A 16586-nucleotide genomic window follows, 5' to 3' on the forward strand; every position below is an offset into this window, starting at 1 on the left:
AAATCAGTAAATTTGTAGAATTTTAACACAGTTTTTTTAACATATTTTTATAAATTAACCGAGACAAAGTCCTAGTTATAAACTACTACAAACTAATGATTTAATTTATAATTATTGTTTTTATTAAATTATTTTTTAAAATATGCTTAATTTAATTAAGTTGAAGCAATTGAAATTATTTATTTTGATGATTATGGTTTGACCTCATTTTATGTTTGATTTAATTTTAAGTTTAAATTCTTTAGAGTTAGACTAATTTGGAGTTTACATATTAATCCCATATTTACTTGAAAATAAGAAAGGTGATGGGATCCCACTTTATAAATATATAGCTCCCTTCCCATTTCAATGCTGTGCGAAGAGAGAGAGATGGCAAAAAAAGAATATGTCCCCCTGTTCGAAACGAGGAAAGTTAAGGGACGAATACTGTTCAGGTGCATTGCAGCTTCAATCTTTCTTGGCATCTGCTTCATTATCATGTATAGAATAAGATATTTCCCAGTTGGAGGAAAAGCTGAGAGGTGGACTTGGATTGGTTTGTTTCTTTCTGAGCTATGGTTCTCGTTTTATTGGCTTCTCACCACTGTTTGTAGATGGAACGCTGTCATCCGTATTCCATTCATACACAGGCTCTCTCAAAGGTACATAAATATCTTAATTATGTTGTCATGCTAGTTTGTTTTATATTTCATAATTGACTATTTACGTTAAATTCCTTACTTTCAACCTTGGAAAGGTTCGGAAAAGAACTACCGGGCATCGACATATTTGTGTGCACGGCAGACCCGTTGATAGAGCCACCGAGCCTGGTGGTGAATACAGTTCTATCAATGATGGCATATGATTATCCACCTGAGAAGTTAAGCGTATATCTATCAGATGACGGGGGATCGAATTTAACGTTTTATGCCATGTTAGAGGCTGCAAATTTCTCAAAGACATGGCTGCCTTTCTGCAAGAAGTTCCAAGTTGAATCAACGTCTCCTGAGGCTTACTTTAGGACAGCTTCTGAACTAGTCAATGTCCAAGAGTGGCTTTCTGTCAAGGTAAATTTTAATTTTGAATAGTGGCTTGTTTTCGTACACCGAAGATGGACCAATCATGCATCTTGTTGGATGATTGCTTCCAATTTTGCTTTATTGTGCAATTATTGATGGAATCTTATTGAAAGAGCAAAATGGTTAGGTAGACTTTTGTGATGGGAAATTATTTAACAAAACAACACCCAACTTACATGAATAAGAAAAAAACACCATAATCTTACAAGGGAACAAATTATTTAATGAAATTAATAGAAAAGGATAAGAAAAGTGCTTAAAAAGTACCTCATCTTCCACTTTATCAGCTCATCGCTCCAATTTAATCAATGAAACTATTAAAAAATTATTTTTAAGAAAGTAATAAATAATATTATATGGCTGTTTTTTTTTCTTATTTTAATTAAATTTTTAAATGAAATAACTAGAAATTAAGTGTCTTAAAATTGGACCGAAGATTAATGAGAATTTCTTTTTATAAATATAAGTTACCACTCGACTTATAATTCAATTGTTAAATAATTTTTTTATAATTATATTTATAATATTGAATTTTTTCTTTCATTTAGGAGATAACATTTTAATAGAATGTTAAGTAAAACTTCTTAACATGATAACATTTTAACGTGTTATAAAAAATAACAATAGAATTAAAAAGTAATTATAGTCCATTTAATATTCTTATGAGGATTGATATAATTATATAACTTCTTAAAATTTCTAATTTTTTCGTAAACATTTTTTATGTGAGGATACTTATTTATAGTTTTTGATGAATGCAGAAATTATATGAGGACATGAAAATGAGGATTGAAACCACCACAAAATTGAACCAAATTCCAGAATACATTCAGAAACAACACAAAGGATTTCGTGAATGGGACTTTGTTTTAAGCAAACATGATCATCAGACCATCCTTCAAGTAATTACTCATTTCATAAATTCCTAATTGATAAGCTTTGAATAGTTGAGCTTAATTAGTTAATGGTGCTTTAATTAATGATTCTTAGATACTAATAGATGGAAGAGGCACCAATGCTGCGGATATTGAAGGAAACCCTTTGCCAACTCTAGTGTATTTGGCAAGAGAGAAAAGACCCCAATATCACCACCATTTCAAAGCTGGTTCCATGAATGCTCTTGTAAGTTAATATTATGCATGTTTAAATATAAAAAAAAAATACAAAATGCTTATAAAATTAAATAATTGTTGGAACTTTTTTTTTTTGTTTTATTGCAAACTTTTAAGTTATCATACCTATAGTAATTTTATATACGATTCATCCAATAGTGTAGTTGATTGAAGAAAAAAAAAGAAAAATTGGTAAGAGGCGACGATCAATTTTCGTCCAATTGAGTCAACTGGGTAAAAATAGATATTTGAAACTTAATTGATAATCATAAAACAATTTAAGTTCGGATGATTTTTTACCTTTAGTTTAGTATATTTTTATACTAAAGCATGTTATATATAGCTATATCTTTTCTAGAAGGTATATTAATTTGCTTGTTATTGAATGATTTTTATGGTGGAATATAGATCAGGGTATCATCAAAGATAACCAATGCTCCAATTATTTTGAATGTGGATTGCGACATGTATTCCAACAATTCAAAAACAATCAAATCTTCTTTGTGCATTTTCATGGATGAAGAGAAAGGAGATGAAATTGGTTATGTACAGTTCCCTCAATGTTTCTATAATCTCACCAAAAATGAAATTTATGGTAGCTCTTTACGAGTAATGCTACAAGTAAGTAATTTAGCCTATAATTGAAAAGGTTTTATGCACACGATGATTAATCTTGATGATGATCTTGTTGGTTCTCTTTGGTCTGTCTTTGTTGGTTATATCTGTTGAATATTGGCAATATCCCACATTAGGAAAAGATAGAAAGGGAGGGGGTTTGGTTTGTTATATATAGAACCCCTCCCCCTTTGGTTGTATCATCCCAAAATCTTCTCCTTTGTAATATTTCTAGAGGAAATATTAATTTGGTAGTGTCCGAGGACGTAAGCTAAATTGGCCGAACCTCGTTAAAACTCTGGTATTTTATTTCTTATTTGTTTGCTTTTATTTAATAGCTTTATGTTGGTTATATTTATTTAGTTATTATTGCTATAAATATCTAAGTGAGTTCTGTCTAGTTGTTGGGTTTTAAGCGGGACCATTGTGACCCCTCCAATTTAACTGGGAATTTTCTTAGTATAATTGTTGGCATAATAATTATCTAAATATTTCTGATAATATTGTTATTAATATTATCGTCGCTTCCGCAACAATTGGTATCCGAGCCAAGGTTTTGTAGTATGCTCTGTGTTTGCAGCTTAGTCTGATCTTACACATCAGAAACATTTCCTAAAGCTTGTGGGTATTCTGCATTTGGTGGCTATTAAGTAGAAGCTATGGCAAAAATGACAGAAGAAAAACCATCCATATCAACAACTTCCACTTCGTACATTTTGCCGAGGATTGGAACTGCAAATACGAGATTTGTAGTGGAAATTTTTGATGGAACAGGTCATTTCGGCATGTGGCAAAGTGAGCTTCTAGATGCCCTCTTTCAACAGGGTCTAGATATTGCCATTGAGGAAGAAAAACCAGAAGGGGTTGATGATAAAGAATGGAAGACCATCAACCGATTGGCATGTGGTACAATTCGATCATGTCTTTCCAGAGAGCAGAAGTATACATTCAGTAAAGAGACTTCTGCAAGTAAATTGTGGAAAGCATTGGAGGAGAAATTTCTGAAGAAGAACAGTCAAAATAAGTTACATATGAAGAAAAGACTGTTTCGTTTCAGTTATGTTCCTGGTACCACGATGAACGAGCACATTACCAATTTTAATCAGCTGGTGGCTGATTTGTTGAATTTGGATGTGACTTTTGAAGACGAAGACTTGGCGTTAATGTTGTTGGGATCGCTTCCTGAGGAGTTTGAGTACCTTGAAACTACCCTACTTCATGGAAAATCGGAAGTAACTTTCAATGAAGTAACTGCTGCATTGTATAGCTATGAACTACGCCGAAAGGATAAGTTGAAAGGTTCAGGTGAAGCAGCAGTGGAAGCATTGGTAACAAGAGGTCGTCAGCAAAGTCAGTCTAATGGGAAGAGAAGAAAGTCCAAAGGTCGAGCTGTTGCCAAAGATGAATGTTCCTTTTGCAAAGAAAAAGGACATTGGAAGAAAGATTGTCCAAAATTGAAGAAAAAAGGGAAGACTCCGCAAGATGCAAATGTTGCAGAATGCAATAGTGAAGCAGAGTCAGACTTTTCTCTTAGTATGACATCTTCAACATTATATGCAGATGAGTGGATCATGGATTCTGGTTGTTCCTATCATATGTGTCCCATTCGGGAATGGTTCTTTGAATTTCAAAAACTAGATGAAGGGGTTGTTTACATGGGTAATGATAACACATGTAAAATAGCCGGGATAGGTTCAATTAAACTGAGGAGTCATGATGGATCTACTAGAATTTTGCGGGATGTACGATATGTCCCAAAGTTGAAGAAGAATCTCATCTCTTTGGGGTCGTTAGAATCTAAAGGCCTAGTTGTGACAATACGAGATGGAGTTCTTAAAGCAACTTCAGGAGCATTGGTGATGTTGAAAGGCATAAGAAAGAACAATCTGTATTACTACCAAGGTAGTACAGTGGTCGGGACAACAGCAGCAGCAATTACGAGTACCAAGAAGGACGCTGAGGCAACACAGCTGTGGCATATGCGTTTGGGCCATGCTGGTGAAAAATCCTTGCAAACTCTAGCCAAGCAAGGATTATTGAAAGGTACAAAGACTTGCAAACTTGAATTTTGCGAGCATTGTGTTCTGGGAAAACAACGAAGGGTGAAATTTGGCACTGGGATTCACAATACTAAAGGTATTCTGGATTATGTGCATTCTGATGTATGGGGACCGTCCAAGACTCCATCACTTGGAGGAAGACGTTATTTTGTCACCTTTATTGATGATTTTTCCAGACGAGTTTGGGTGTTCCCTATGAAGAACAAAGATGAGGTGCTTGAAGTTTTCCTTAAGTGGAAAACTAAAGTTGAAAATCAGACAGGAAGGAAGATTAAGGTTCTCCGATCAGACAACGGTGGAGAATATAAAAGCGATCCTTTCCTGAAGATATGCCAAGATTGTGGCATAGTAAGGCACTTCACCGTAGGTGGAACACCGCAACAGAATGGGGTGGCAGAGCGTATGAATCGAACGCTTGTGGAGAAAGTTCGATGTATGTTATCTAATGCTGGATTAGATAGAAAGTTTTGGACTGAGGCTGTGACGTACGCTCAACATCTCATCAATCATTTGCCATCATCTGCTATAAATGGCAAGACTCCTTTGGAGAAATGGTATGGAAAACCTGCTACTGATTATGACACCTTGCGCATTTTTGGTTCTATTGCATATTATCATGTGAAAGAATCAAAGTTAGATCCAAGAGCAAAGAAGGCTCTATTCATGGGCTTCAATGCTGGTGTTAAGGGATATCGTTTGTGGTGTCTAGAGGCAAAGAAGACGATAATCAGTAGGGATGTTACCTTTCATGAATCTGCCATGTTGAATAAGGTAAATCCAGAAGGAGTGAGTAGTACTTCGCAGCAGGTGGAGTGTACTCCGCAGCAGGTGGAGTTTGAGCAGAGTGTGGTAATTCCAGCAGAAGGTACCACTAGTGATTCTTCATTGGCAGATGCAGAGTCAGATGAGGAAGAGGTTTCTACCCAAGAACCTCAACAGCAATCAGAGCCAATTGCAGTCAGAAGGCAGAGACGAGAAATTCAGAAACCAGCTCGTTTCACTGACATGGTAGCTTATGCACTTCCAGTTGTTGATAATATTCCATCCACTTACACCGAAGCCATTCAGAGTTTAGAGAATAATAGATGGTTAGGTGCAATGGAAGAGGAAATGCAATCTCTAGAGAAAAACAAGACGTGGAAGTTGGCACAACTACCAAAAGGGAAGAAGGCGATTGGTTGCAAATGGGTATTTGCAAAGAAAGAAGGATTTCCCGACAAAGAAGATGTTCGTTACAAGGCAAGGTTAGTGGCTAAAGGCTACGCTCAGAAGGAGGGAATTGACTATAATGAGGTATTTTCTCCAGTTGTTAAACATTCCTCCATTAGAATTTTGTTGGCCTTGGTAGCGCAGTTGAATTTGGAGCTAGCTCAACTTGATGTGAAGACCGCGTTTCTACACGGTGATTTGAAGGAGGAAATCTATATGACTCAGCCAGATGGATACAGGGTTGCTGGTAAAGAAAATTGGGTGTGTAAACTTAGCAAATCGTTGTACGGATTGAAACAATCTCCGAGACAATGGTACAAACGATTTGACAGGTTCATGAAGGACCAGAAGTACAAAAGAAGCAAATACGATCATTGTGTGTATTTGCGCAAGCTTCAAGATAATTCCTACATCTACTTACTCTTGTATGTTGATGATATGCTGATTGCAGCAAAGAGCCAAATGGAGATTGATAGACTGAAGGCTCAGTTGAGTAAAGAGTTTGAGATGAAGGATTTAGGGGAAGCTAAGAAGATTCTCGGCATGGAAATAACTCGGGATAGAAAGAGGGGCAAACTTTGGCTGTCACAAAAACAGTATTTGGAGAAGGTACTACAACGTTTCGGTATGTCTGAAGGTACAAAACCTGTAAGTACCCCACTTGCTCCTCATTTTAAACTAAGTAACCAGTTATCTCCAACGACTAAGGAAGAACAAGAGTACATGGCAAAAGTCCCATATGCAAATGCAGTTGGAAGCTTGATGTATGCAATGGTATGTACGAGACCAGATATTTCACAGGCTGTTAGTGTTGTTAGCAGGTACATGCATGATCCGGGCAGGGGTCATTGGCAAGCTGTGAAATGGATTCTGCGGTATCTCCAAAATACCATAGATGTCGGATTGGCATTCGAGCAGGATGAATCATTTGGTCAATGCATAGTTGGATATTGTGATTCTAATTATGCAGGTGATTTGGATAAGCGACGGTCTACAACTGGCTATTTGTTTACTTTAGCGAAAGCGCCAGTTAGTTGGAAATCTACCTTACAGTCCACGGTGGCTTTGTCTACAACAGAGGCAGAGTATATGGCAATTACAGAGGCTGTGAAGGAAGCAATTTGGCTTCATGGATTGCTTAAAGACTTGGAAGTTGGTCAGAAACAACTTAAGGTGTATTCTGACAGTCAGAGTGCTATTCATTTAGCAAAGAATCAAGTTTTTCATGCACGAACGAAGCACATAGACGTTCGCTATCACTTTGTGCGGGAAATTCTCGAAGAAGAGGAGATACTTCTCCAAAAGATTCACACTACGGAGAATCCTGCAGATATGCTGACTAAGGTGGTTACAAGGGCCAAGTTTGAACATTGTTTAGACTTGATCAATGTCCGACACATTTGATATGGCGTCGTTGGCGCAAATTTGAAGACACTATTGAAGTTTGTGTTATGAGAAGATGTTCGAAGATGTGGAATATCGCCAAGGTGGAGATTTGTTGAATATTGGCAATATCCCACATTAGGAAAAGATAGAAAGGGAGGGGGTTTGGTTTGTTATATATAGAACCCCTCCCCCTTTGGTTGTATCATCCCAAAATCTTCTCCTTTGTAATATTTCTAGAGGAAATATTAATTTGGTAGTGTCCGAGGACGTAAGCTAAATTGGCCGAACCTCGTTAAAACTCTGGTATTTTATTTCTTATTTGTTTGCTTTTATTTAATAGCTTTATGTTGGTTATATTTATTTAGTTATTATTGCTATAAATATCTAAGTGAGTTCTGTCTAGTTGTTGGGTTTTAAGCGGGACCATTGTGACCCCTCCAATTTAACTGGGAATTTTCTTAGTATAATTGTTGGCATAATAATTATCTAAATATTTCTGATAATATTGTTATTAATATTATCGTCGCTTCCGCAACAATATCAACAATGAAGCTGGAGGTTCTAGGATTTGACGCAAATGGAGGACCAAGCTACATGGGCTCAGGATGCTTCCACAGGAGAGAGACTCTTTGCGGGAAGAAATATGAGAAAAACTATAAGGTTGATTGGAAGAAAATAAATGATAAGAAGGTTAATGAAAGTGCAAGCTTCCTTGAAGAAACATGCAAAGTTCTTGCAAGTTGTACTTTTGAACACAACACACCATGGGGGAAAGAGGTGCATTTCATTCTTCCTCACCATCCCGTATTTTAATTTAGTCAGTTAATTACAGTTACCCATAAGAGGTGGTATCTAACTAGTTTGAGTTAGAATTCTAACGTTTGCAATCTTTTTCTCTATTTCTAAGCATTGACATGTTTAATGTTACATAACTACATGAATTTAATAGGTTAAAGGTATCACATAATAAGTTTTTGGTGGCAGATGGGTTTAAAGTATGGAACTCCTGTGGAAGATGGAGTTACAGGGATGAGTATACAATGTAATGGATGGAAATCCATATACTTAAACCCTGAAAGAAAAGGCTTCTTAGGAGTTGCACCAATAACATTATTGCAGAACCTGGTACAACATAAGAGGTGGGTGGAAGGTGTACTTCAATTGTTCTTTTCAAGATACTGCCCCTTATTGTATGGACATAGAAAGATCCCTCTTAAACTTCAACTTATTTACTCAACTCACCACTTGTGGGCTGCAAACTGCTTGGCTACATGGTATATTGTTGTTGTCCCGTGTCTTTGCTTACTTAAAGGCATCTCATTGTTTCCTAAGGTATGAAGCTCCTAAATTCTTAAGTATCTATATCCTAGGGTGCTATATGAGCGACTGTAAAACCATGGCCTTGTGCAGATATCAAGCCCCTGGGTGCTCCCATTTGTATATGTTACCTTTGTACACCGTGCCTATAGCCTTGCTGAATTTCTATGGTGCGGAGGCACATTCCGAGGTTGGTGCAATGATCAACGGATGTGGTTGATCAAGAGAACAACTTCATACTTATTTGCCTTCTTCGAAACCATCTTGAAGCTATTAGGGTATTCACAGCTAAACTTTGTTGTTACTGCTAAAGTAGCTGATGAAGACGTCTCAAAAAGATATGATCAAGAGCTGATTGAGTTTGGTGCTGCTTCACCAATGTTTGATATTTTAGCCACACTTGCAATGTTGAATCTGTTTGGTAGCTTAGGGGCAATCAAGAAGGCCACCATGGATGCAGATCAGGACTCCAAGGTTTTGGACCAATTTGGGTTGCAAATTCTGCTCTGCTTGGTTTTGGTTACCATAAACTTGCCAGTATACCAAGCACTCCTTTTTCGAAAAGACAATGGCAAGATGCCTACTTCAGTTATGTACAAGTCAATTGTTTTTGCCTTGCTAGCCTGTATGCTAGCCATGTATTGAATCACTAATGATTCTGTTTCAATTTTGTCAATAAAAGAGAAAATAAACTCTAGTGTTTGTTATTCAAACTACGAGGAACAGAGATGAACATTAGAAGCTATAAATGGAGTTAATTTCAAGTAGTTTAGATTTAGCACGTAGTGGAAAATTGAAATCTATTAAATTAAAAAAAAAAAGACAATCATGCAACTTGAAGGATTGTCATGGTATTATCAAAAGTCAAAACATTTATAAACTTCATTTAAAAGAATCATTACTTCCTCAATAGTTTTGTGTAATGCACCAAAGTTTATAATTTCTAAGTTTAATTATGTTAAGTAAATTAATTTGATTTAGTGGTTAAGAGTCTTATTTACGAATCTAACGTTCAGTGTTCAAATCCCTTTATTACATTTTTGTTCCTTTTGTCTCTTCATTTAGCCGTTCACACATAGGTTATGTTTTATGTTTGTTGGCAAGAATGAGTTTGTTGATTTAATGGTAAAGTTTTAGCTTATTTTTATGTAACGCCCCAAAATTTTAAAAATTTAATTGTGAGAATCTACAATAATTAACTTTTGTATTTTTGGCACTATGCTCTATTTTTGGGTTTAAGATTTGGAGTTCGAGTCACTTCATTGAATTTTTTTTGTGTTTTTAAATAAACCCATGAGCCCGCGTTACCCGATTAAGTTCAATTCAGTGTGAAATGGTGACAAGAATGAGCCTACTGGTTTACTGGTTATGTATTTGTCTGTATTTTGTTTGGTTTCGAGTTCAAATCCCATCGTACGCATTAGGAAAATATTTTTGCAAATGTCGGGAAGGGTGGTGGTTAATTTAAATCAGTCTAAGAAAAAGTTATCGTTCTTTTTTTCTTTCTTTCTTTCTTTCTTTCAAAACTTTGGTTCTTTAATTTTTGTAGTTCTTCCTTCTTTTAATTTCTTTTTTTTCTTTCTTCTTTTCTGCAATTAATCTTGTGTGATTGTGAAGTCTTGTTACCCGTGAGATCAATTTTGTGTAAGTTCTGTTGCAACTTCCTTTCGTTGTGATTTCTGTTCTGTTAACATTCTTTTGTTAAAAATGGGACTTTGCTCGTTTAGTTGATCTTCTGATAAACACTCGACTGGCTATTTTGTTTAGGCAGGGATATTGCAAAAGAAGATAATCCGCCGTGTTAGGTTGATTTCTCCTGTTTCGTACGAGGTAAGTGTACGAATTGGAATAGAATTGTGTCGAACCTTTCGACATGTTTTTAAAGATAAGTGATCTTGCTAAATGTTGGAATTGATAGTGTAATTGATTGTGGAATGATTATTTAGGTTTCGGGTAGTCTCTGTATTGCTTCACTGTCAAAACAAAATCAGGTGCGTGCCGAAAACTTTAATTTGCAAGTTTTGGATCGCCAAAAATGGTGGTTGTCGACGCCACACAGGTGTGTGTCTAGGCCGTGTGTGGCCATGCTAGTGAAAGGTTCACACAGCCAGGGACACGGACGTGTGCCCAGGCCATTTAACTAACTTTTTGTAGTATAAAAATCACACGGCTAGGGACACGGGCATGTGCCTATGCTGTGTAAAACACTGTTTGTAGTATAAAAATCACAAGGCCAGGGACACAGACATGTGCCCAGGTCGTGTAACTCACTGTTTGAGGAATAAAAACCATATGGCTAGGGACATGGGCGTGTGCCCAGGTCATGTAACTCATTGTTTGTGCTTAAAAACCACATGGCCAAGGTACATGGGCATGTGCCCAGGCCATGTGGCAGGATATTGGGTCTGAGAAACTATTTCTGAGGCTGAGAATGTTGCTAAACTTTGATATTGGTTTCCTCAATGTACAAATGATTGAATTTGTTTATATAAGAACTGTCTGATACACTGAGATTGATCTGTGAATCAGATACTTGAATGTGCACTATAATACCACTCTGATACTGAACTGTTTTATTAATTATGTAATGTATTAGAATGACTAAACATGTGTTACGGATAATTGCATTCTGCATTAACATGTTGTGGGAGATTGTGAAGAGAAAGGGAGTATATACTAAATTTGTGGCTATGCCACAATGAGTATCACTCTGATTCTGGCGCTTGTCGCATATTGATCTAGTAGCTAAGCTGCGTTTCTGTGAAAGTCTCATTGAACACTCTAAAGGTATGCAGGGATGGATGAGCATTAAATGTCCATAGTGGTGTGTTGGGATGGTCGAAGTTGGTGTGTAGCGGATGGAAATAGGAACATTGCATTTGAATCAGATCTGCACTATATCTAAACTGGAAGGAAATATGTACTTATATGTAACACCTCTGCTTTGAATCTGGATTGAACATGCTTCTACGTTGAATCGAATCTTTGAAATGGAAATTTCTTTATAAGTAACCGTTGTTGAATTACATTCCTTTTTACGCACTGAGTTCACAACTTACCCTTTTATTGATTGGATTTTAGGTGGTAATTAGTCTTGAACGGGTTGGTGTCACGGGAGCTCGGTCAAACACTTAATGTTCCTTTTTAGCATTACTATTGGGGATTTATGTTTTATGATGTTATGGACTTATGAAGGTTATATGTTTAAATTATTGTTGTAATGAATATTATGTGACTATTGGTTCAATTTGATTGTGTTATGATAGTATGACTTTTAGAACGGATGATGTAACTCTCCAACTCGGTCTGGACATCTAGGTCAGGTTTAGGGTGTTACATTTTAAGTTCCAAGTTCAAATCTTATTTTGTACAAAAATGAAACTAATTTTTGCGTCGTCACTGTTGCTGCCGTCCATGATGTTAGAGTTTCGGTCAAACTTTAATGTTAAACAAACTGATAGGTTGGTAACTAATTAAATTAGATAGGATTTTATCTGATTTAATTTTTGAAATTATTGGAAGTTATCCCCAAAATTTTCTCCTTTGTTGCCGCCCAACTCTCTCCCTTAGTCTCTATCTTTCGGTTTTCTTTTCTTGTGTTTGACTATTGATTTTTCTCTTTGGTTTCCTCTATTAGTCTCTTTTCATCTTTCTTTTGTTTTCAACCCTATTTCTCCTAGTAGCCATTTGTCTGCTACTGTTTCTAGCATCACTTTTATCTATGTTGTAACACCCCGTACCCAAGACCGTTTCCGGAGTCGGACACGAGGGGTTAACAGACTTAATTCACTTATTTTCACAGTCCATTTTAAAAATTTCCAGACAGTTGACTAATTGCGTCACTGTCACCTTAAAAATCATATCTTGAGTTCCAAAACTAGAAAATAATTTTTGTAATTTTTCCCTAAAACTAGACTCATATATCCATCCACAAATTTTTTTCTAGAATTTTTTGTCGATCCAATTAGTACTGTTTATTAGTTAAAGTCTCCCCTGTTACAGGGTTCGACTACCTTGACCTTCCTGCATTGCGACCTAGATATCTCCCTGTACAGGGCTTCAATATTGATGCCGTTTGTTTCTATGGAAACTAGACTCAAAACGAAATCTATACATATATGGAATGACTTTTAATTATCTCTGGTTAATTTATAATGAATTTCCAAAGTCGGAAAAGGGAATCCAGAAACCGTTCTCGCCTTGTTTCGCGAAAACTTAAATATCTCATAATATACTGTTCGTAGGATCGTTTTGTTACTTTTCTATGAAAATAGATTCATCAAGGTTCGATTACATAATTTATTCACTATTTAATTCCATTTCTACTATTTTTAGTGATTTTTCACATTCACGTCACTGCTGCTATCAGCATCTATTTTTAAGGTAGACTTTACCTATTACATAGTTTCCATGATTCAACTAGCCCTTTAGCATATATAGCACAAAATATGATCATGATTAACCATTCCAACGGCTAATCGTTCCCAAACATTTCCATACCTCTGAATGAACATCATACAAGACGATTATAATACTAAGCTCAAAGTGTATATAAGCCATTTTCGCATGGCTATCCAAATTTACACAAAACCAAAGGGTCCATGACCAACAACAAAACGGGTAGTCCTATACATGCCATTTCAAAGTTCAACCAAAAGTGTACCAAAAAGGGGCTTTGATAGTGTGGACGACTTCGACTTCAACAATCCCGAGTCCGATAGCTGACGAACCCAAAATCTATAAAACAGAGAATCAAAGAAACGGAGTAAGCATTTAATGCTTAGTAAGTTTGAGCCATGAAATTAGACACAACCAAAGAATAGCATTCATATGGCTAAACGGATAATCTCATATGCACAAATTCTCAATATCATACTTACTTCACATTACCAACCCTTATATTCATACACAAAAGATTAACTTATCCAAGGCCGGAAGCTCATTAATTTACTGAGCGAATACTATTTAAACGGAATCACCACCCTAATGCATATACGAAACGTACCTCATCGTTGGGTTTTACGAGCGTATCAATTTAAATTATTACAGCAAGATCACTTGTTCTCAAACCAAGTACCTTCGGAGTTTAGCCGGATATAGCCACTAGCTCAAATGCCTTCGGGACTTAGCCCGGTTATAGTAACTTGCACAAATGCCTTCGGGACTTAGCCCGGTATAATAACTCGCACAAATGCCTTCGGGACTTAGCCCGGATATAATAGCTCACACAAACGCCTTCGGGACTTAGCCCGGATATAGTAGCTCGCACAAATGCCTTCGGGACTTAGCCCGAAATTAGCCACTAGCTCAAATGCTCTCGGGACTTAGCCCGGTTATCATCCGAACATTCATGCACATATCAATAAATCATGACACATCTAATTTCATTTTCATAATTAGAGTTCAAACACAAGTCACGTATTAAGCATTCCCATTTCGGCTCACTAGCCACATACAAATAGCATGGTTTAGTTTGCTTTATAACACGATCTCTATGCACATACATTATGACTTAATCAAATCATAAACTAAGTCTCATTGCTCGAAAACTTACCTTGAATGTTGTCGAACGATTTCGATGGCTATTCGACCACTTTTTCCTTCCCTTTATCGGATTTAGTTCCCCTTTGCTCTTGAGCATAATTTAACAAATAAATTGATTTAATCATTTGAGCATCAAAAGAGGAACTCAAGATACTTAGCTCATATATATACATTAGACACTAAAGTCACATACTTATGAAATCATGAATCAACTCAACATATTAGCCAATATTCATCTTAGCCGAATTTTCTAAGTCAAGATAAAGCCATCAACATGTTTACCTATGGCCGAACATACACATCAACCTATGTACTCATTCATGTGGTCGAGTATACATATTCCAATATGATTTCATTTCCATTTCGTTTAACACTTAACTTTACCACATGTCAAATAACCCATTTCTTTACTCATGTGGCCGATTATATTCGGTCATGCATACACACATAAAATCAATTTGGAGACTCTATCAATCCAACATACATTCGGAAATAGTCCATAATTCTCTCTCTCGGCCACTCATTTCCCACATAACAAAGCTTCCATTCGAACTCATTAGTGAGTATCAATTAACTTAAGCTATCTTTTAAACCTTTATTTATCACTTCATGCCAAACCAAAGACCACATTCGGCACTTTCATCCACCATTCTACCAAGCATGCAATATTCAACCACAACCAACTCACATTCGGCCCTAGTTCATAACAAGGTAGCCGAATTCTTTTTATGGTTCAAACACTCATCCATCATCATTCACCTAACTTTAACATGAAACAACAAAACTCACCATTATTAACTACCATAGTCAAAAACCTTACTCAATCCAAAATCAAAATTTCATCATGGGTTACAAAAAAAATAACTTGATATCTCACTCAAGATCAACTAAAATTTCAAGAACTAATATGAACACCTTACCTTAATATTGACCTAAAATGGTCGATTGCTTCACTCCTTTCTTCCTCCTTTCAATTCGGCCAAGAAGAATCAAAGGACACAACTTGTTTTCATCACCGAATGCTCTTGTTCCCTTTTTTTTTTCTTTAGATTCGGCTAGCAAGAACATGAATGATGATCCCTTTTTTTTTCTTTCATCATTTTCCTTTTTCCATTTCTTTATTACTAACTTTTTATTTTGTTGTTCCTCCCATGATGCACCAACATAACATGTCTATGACATGTTTTGCCCATCACCCTTTGTCATGGCCGGCCACTAGTAATTAAATGGGGGAAATTGACATGCAAGTCCACCCCTATGATTACATGCACTAATAGATCCTTATAGGTTAACCTATCACATTTCAGAAGTGTCACACATAAGTCCTATTAACTAAATTCACATGCAATTTACTAAATCGAAGCTTAAAACTTTCACACATTCATAATCACATATTTTAGACAATAAATATCATATTCAAATAATTTGGTGACTCGGTTTAGCGGTCCCGAAACCGCTTTCCGACTAGGGTCATTTTAGGGCTATCACATATGTTGTGTCATTGATTCTTTTGTGTTGGTTTCTGTGCCAAGCTTTTGGATGGATAGTTGGTCTTATTGTCCCTGTGTAAATTTCGTTAGTTCCTTCTTCATGTAGTAAAGATGTTTTCTTTTCACTTCTTTATGCGAAAGGTAGATGGTTGTATTTTGGCCAAAAATCCTCGACTTAAACGTTTTTGTAATCTTTGTTAGATGAAGTTCGTTACGCACAATATTCCACCAGCGACTTAGTGTTGTAAGACTGCTAATTTTTTGAGTAAGTGACCAAACGCCGAAGTTTAGGGGTTGTTTTATTAAGTAATCTTATGGCGAATGCTTTAACTCGGATTTGGTGTGTGTTTGTTAATAAGTTCAATTTAGATATCGTTTATAGATTCTAAATTCACTACCGTTGAGACGACATCTTAGGAGCATCCAGGTGTGTGTTCTAATCAGTAGACACCGTGAAAAGTCACGAAAATTTGAATTTTTAGTGAAAAATCAAATTTGAAAGACTACGCCACTCAGTCATGTGCCAGGCCGTGTGGAACACCTAGGCATGTGTGATTACACGAACAAGTCAGGTAGGGCGTGTAGGCCACACGGTTTGGCTTGGTAGGCCATATGGTCATTTCGGTTGATTTGTTGAGCCCTGCTTGAGCTAAAAATGAGATTCTGAAATTGGATTTGCACTAAAGGAAATTAAGACTTTAGCGGCGTTTTTAGTGGTGTTTGGACCAAAAATGCCACAATAAGTAAAACAATATCGGCGTTTATAAGAACAAAGCTACAAAAGGTAAAGCATTA

The 16586-nt window shown here is 36.3% G+C and overlaps 1 protein-coding gene across 2 annotated transcripts; it reads left to right on the plus strand.

Annotated features, from left to right (window-relative positions):
* The first annotated feature begins 335 nt into the window (after positions 1-335).
* LOC107951165 (cellulose synthase-like protein E1) lies at positions 336-9524 on the plus strand. 2 transcript variants are annotated; one of them, XM_016886105.2, is made up of 8 exons: positions 336-641; positions 737-1046; positions 1820-1960; positions 2049-2180; positions 2579-2791; positions 7993-8217; positions 8425-8772; positions 8851-9524. In XM_016886105.2, the coding sequence occupies exons 1-8, from the start codon at positions 349-351 to the stop codon at positions 9400-9402; spliced, it is 2214 nt and encodes a 737-aa protein (XP_016741594.2). In that variant the 5' UTR covers positions 336-348; the 3' UTR covers positions 9403-9524. The 2 variants fall into 2 exon arrangements, with proteins under 2 accessions (XP_016741594.2, XP_040937838.1); XM_041081904.1 differs by lacking the exon at positions 2579-2791.
* The last annotated feature ends 7062 nt before the right edge of the window (positions 9525-16586 follow it).

This window comes from Gossypium hirsutum, chromosome A11 (genome assembly GCF_007990345.1).
Source record: "Gossypium hirsutum isolate 1008001.06 chromosome A11, Gossypium_hirsutum_v2.1, whole genome shotgun sequence".
Taxonomy (NCBI): Eukaryota; Viridiplantae; Streptophyta; class Magnoliopsida; order Malvales; family Malvaceae; genus Gossypium; species Gossypium hirsutum.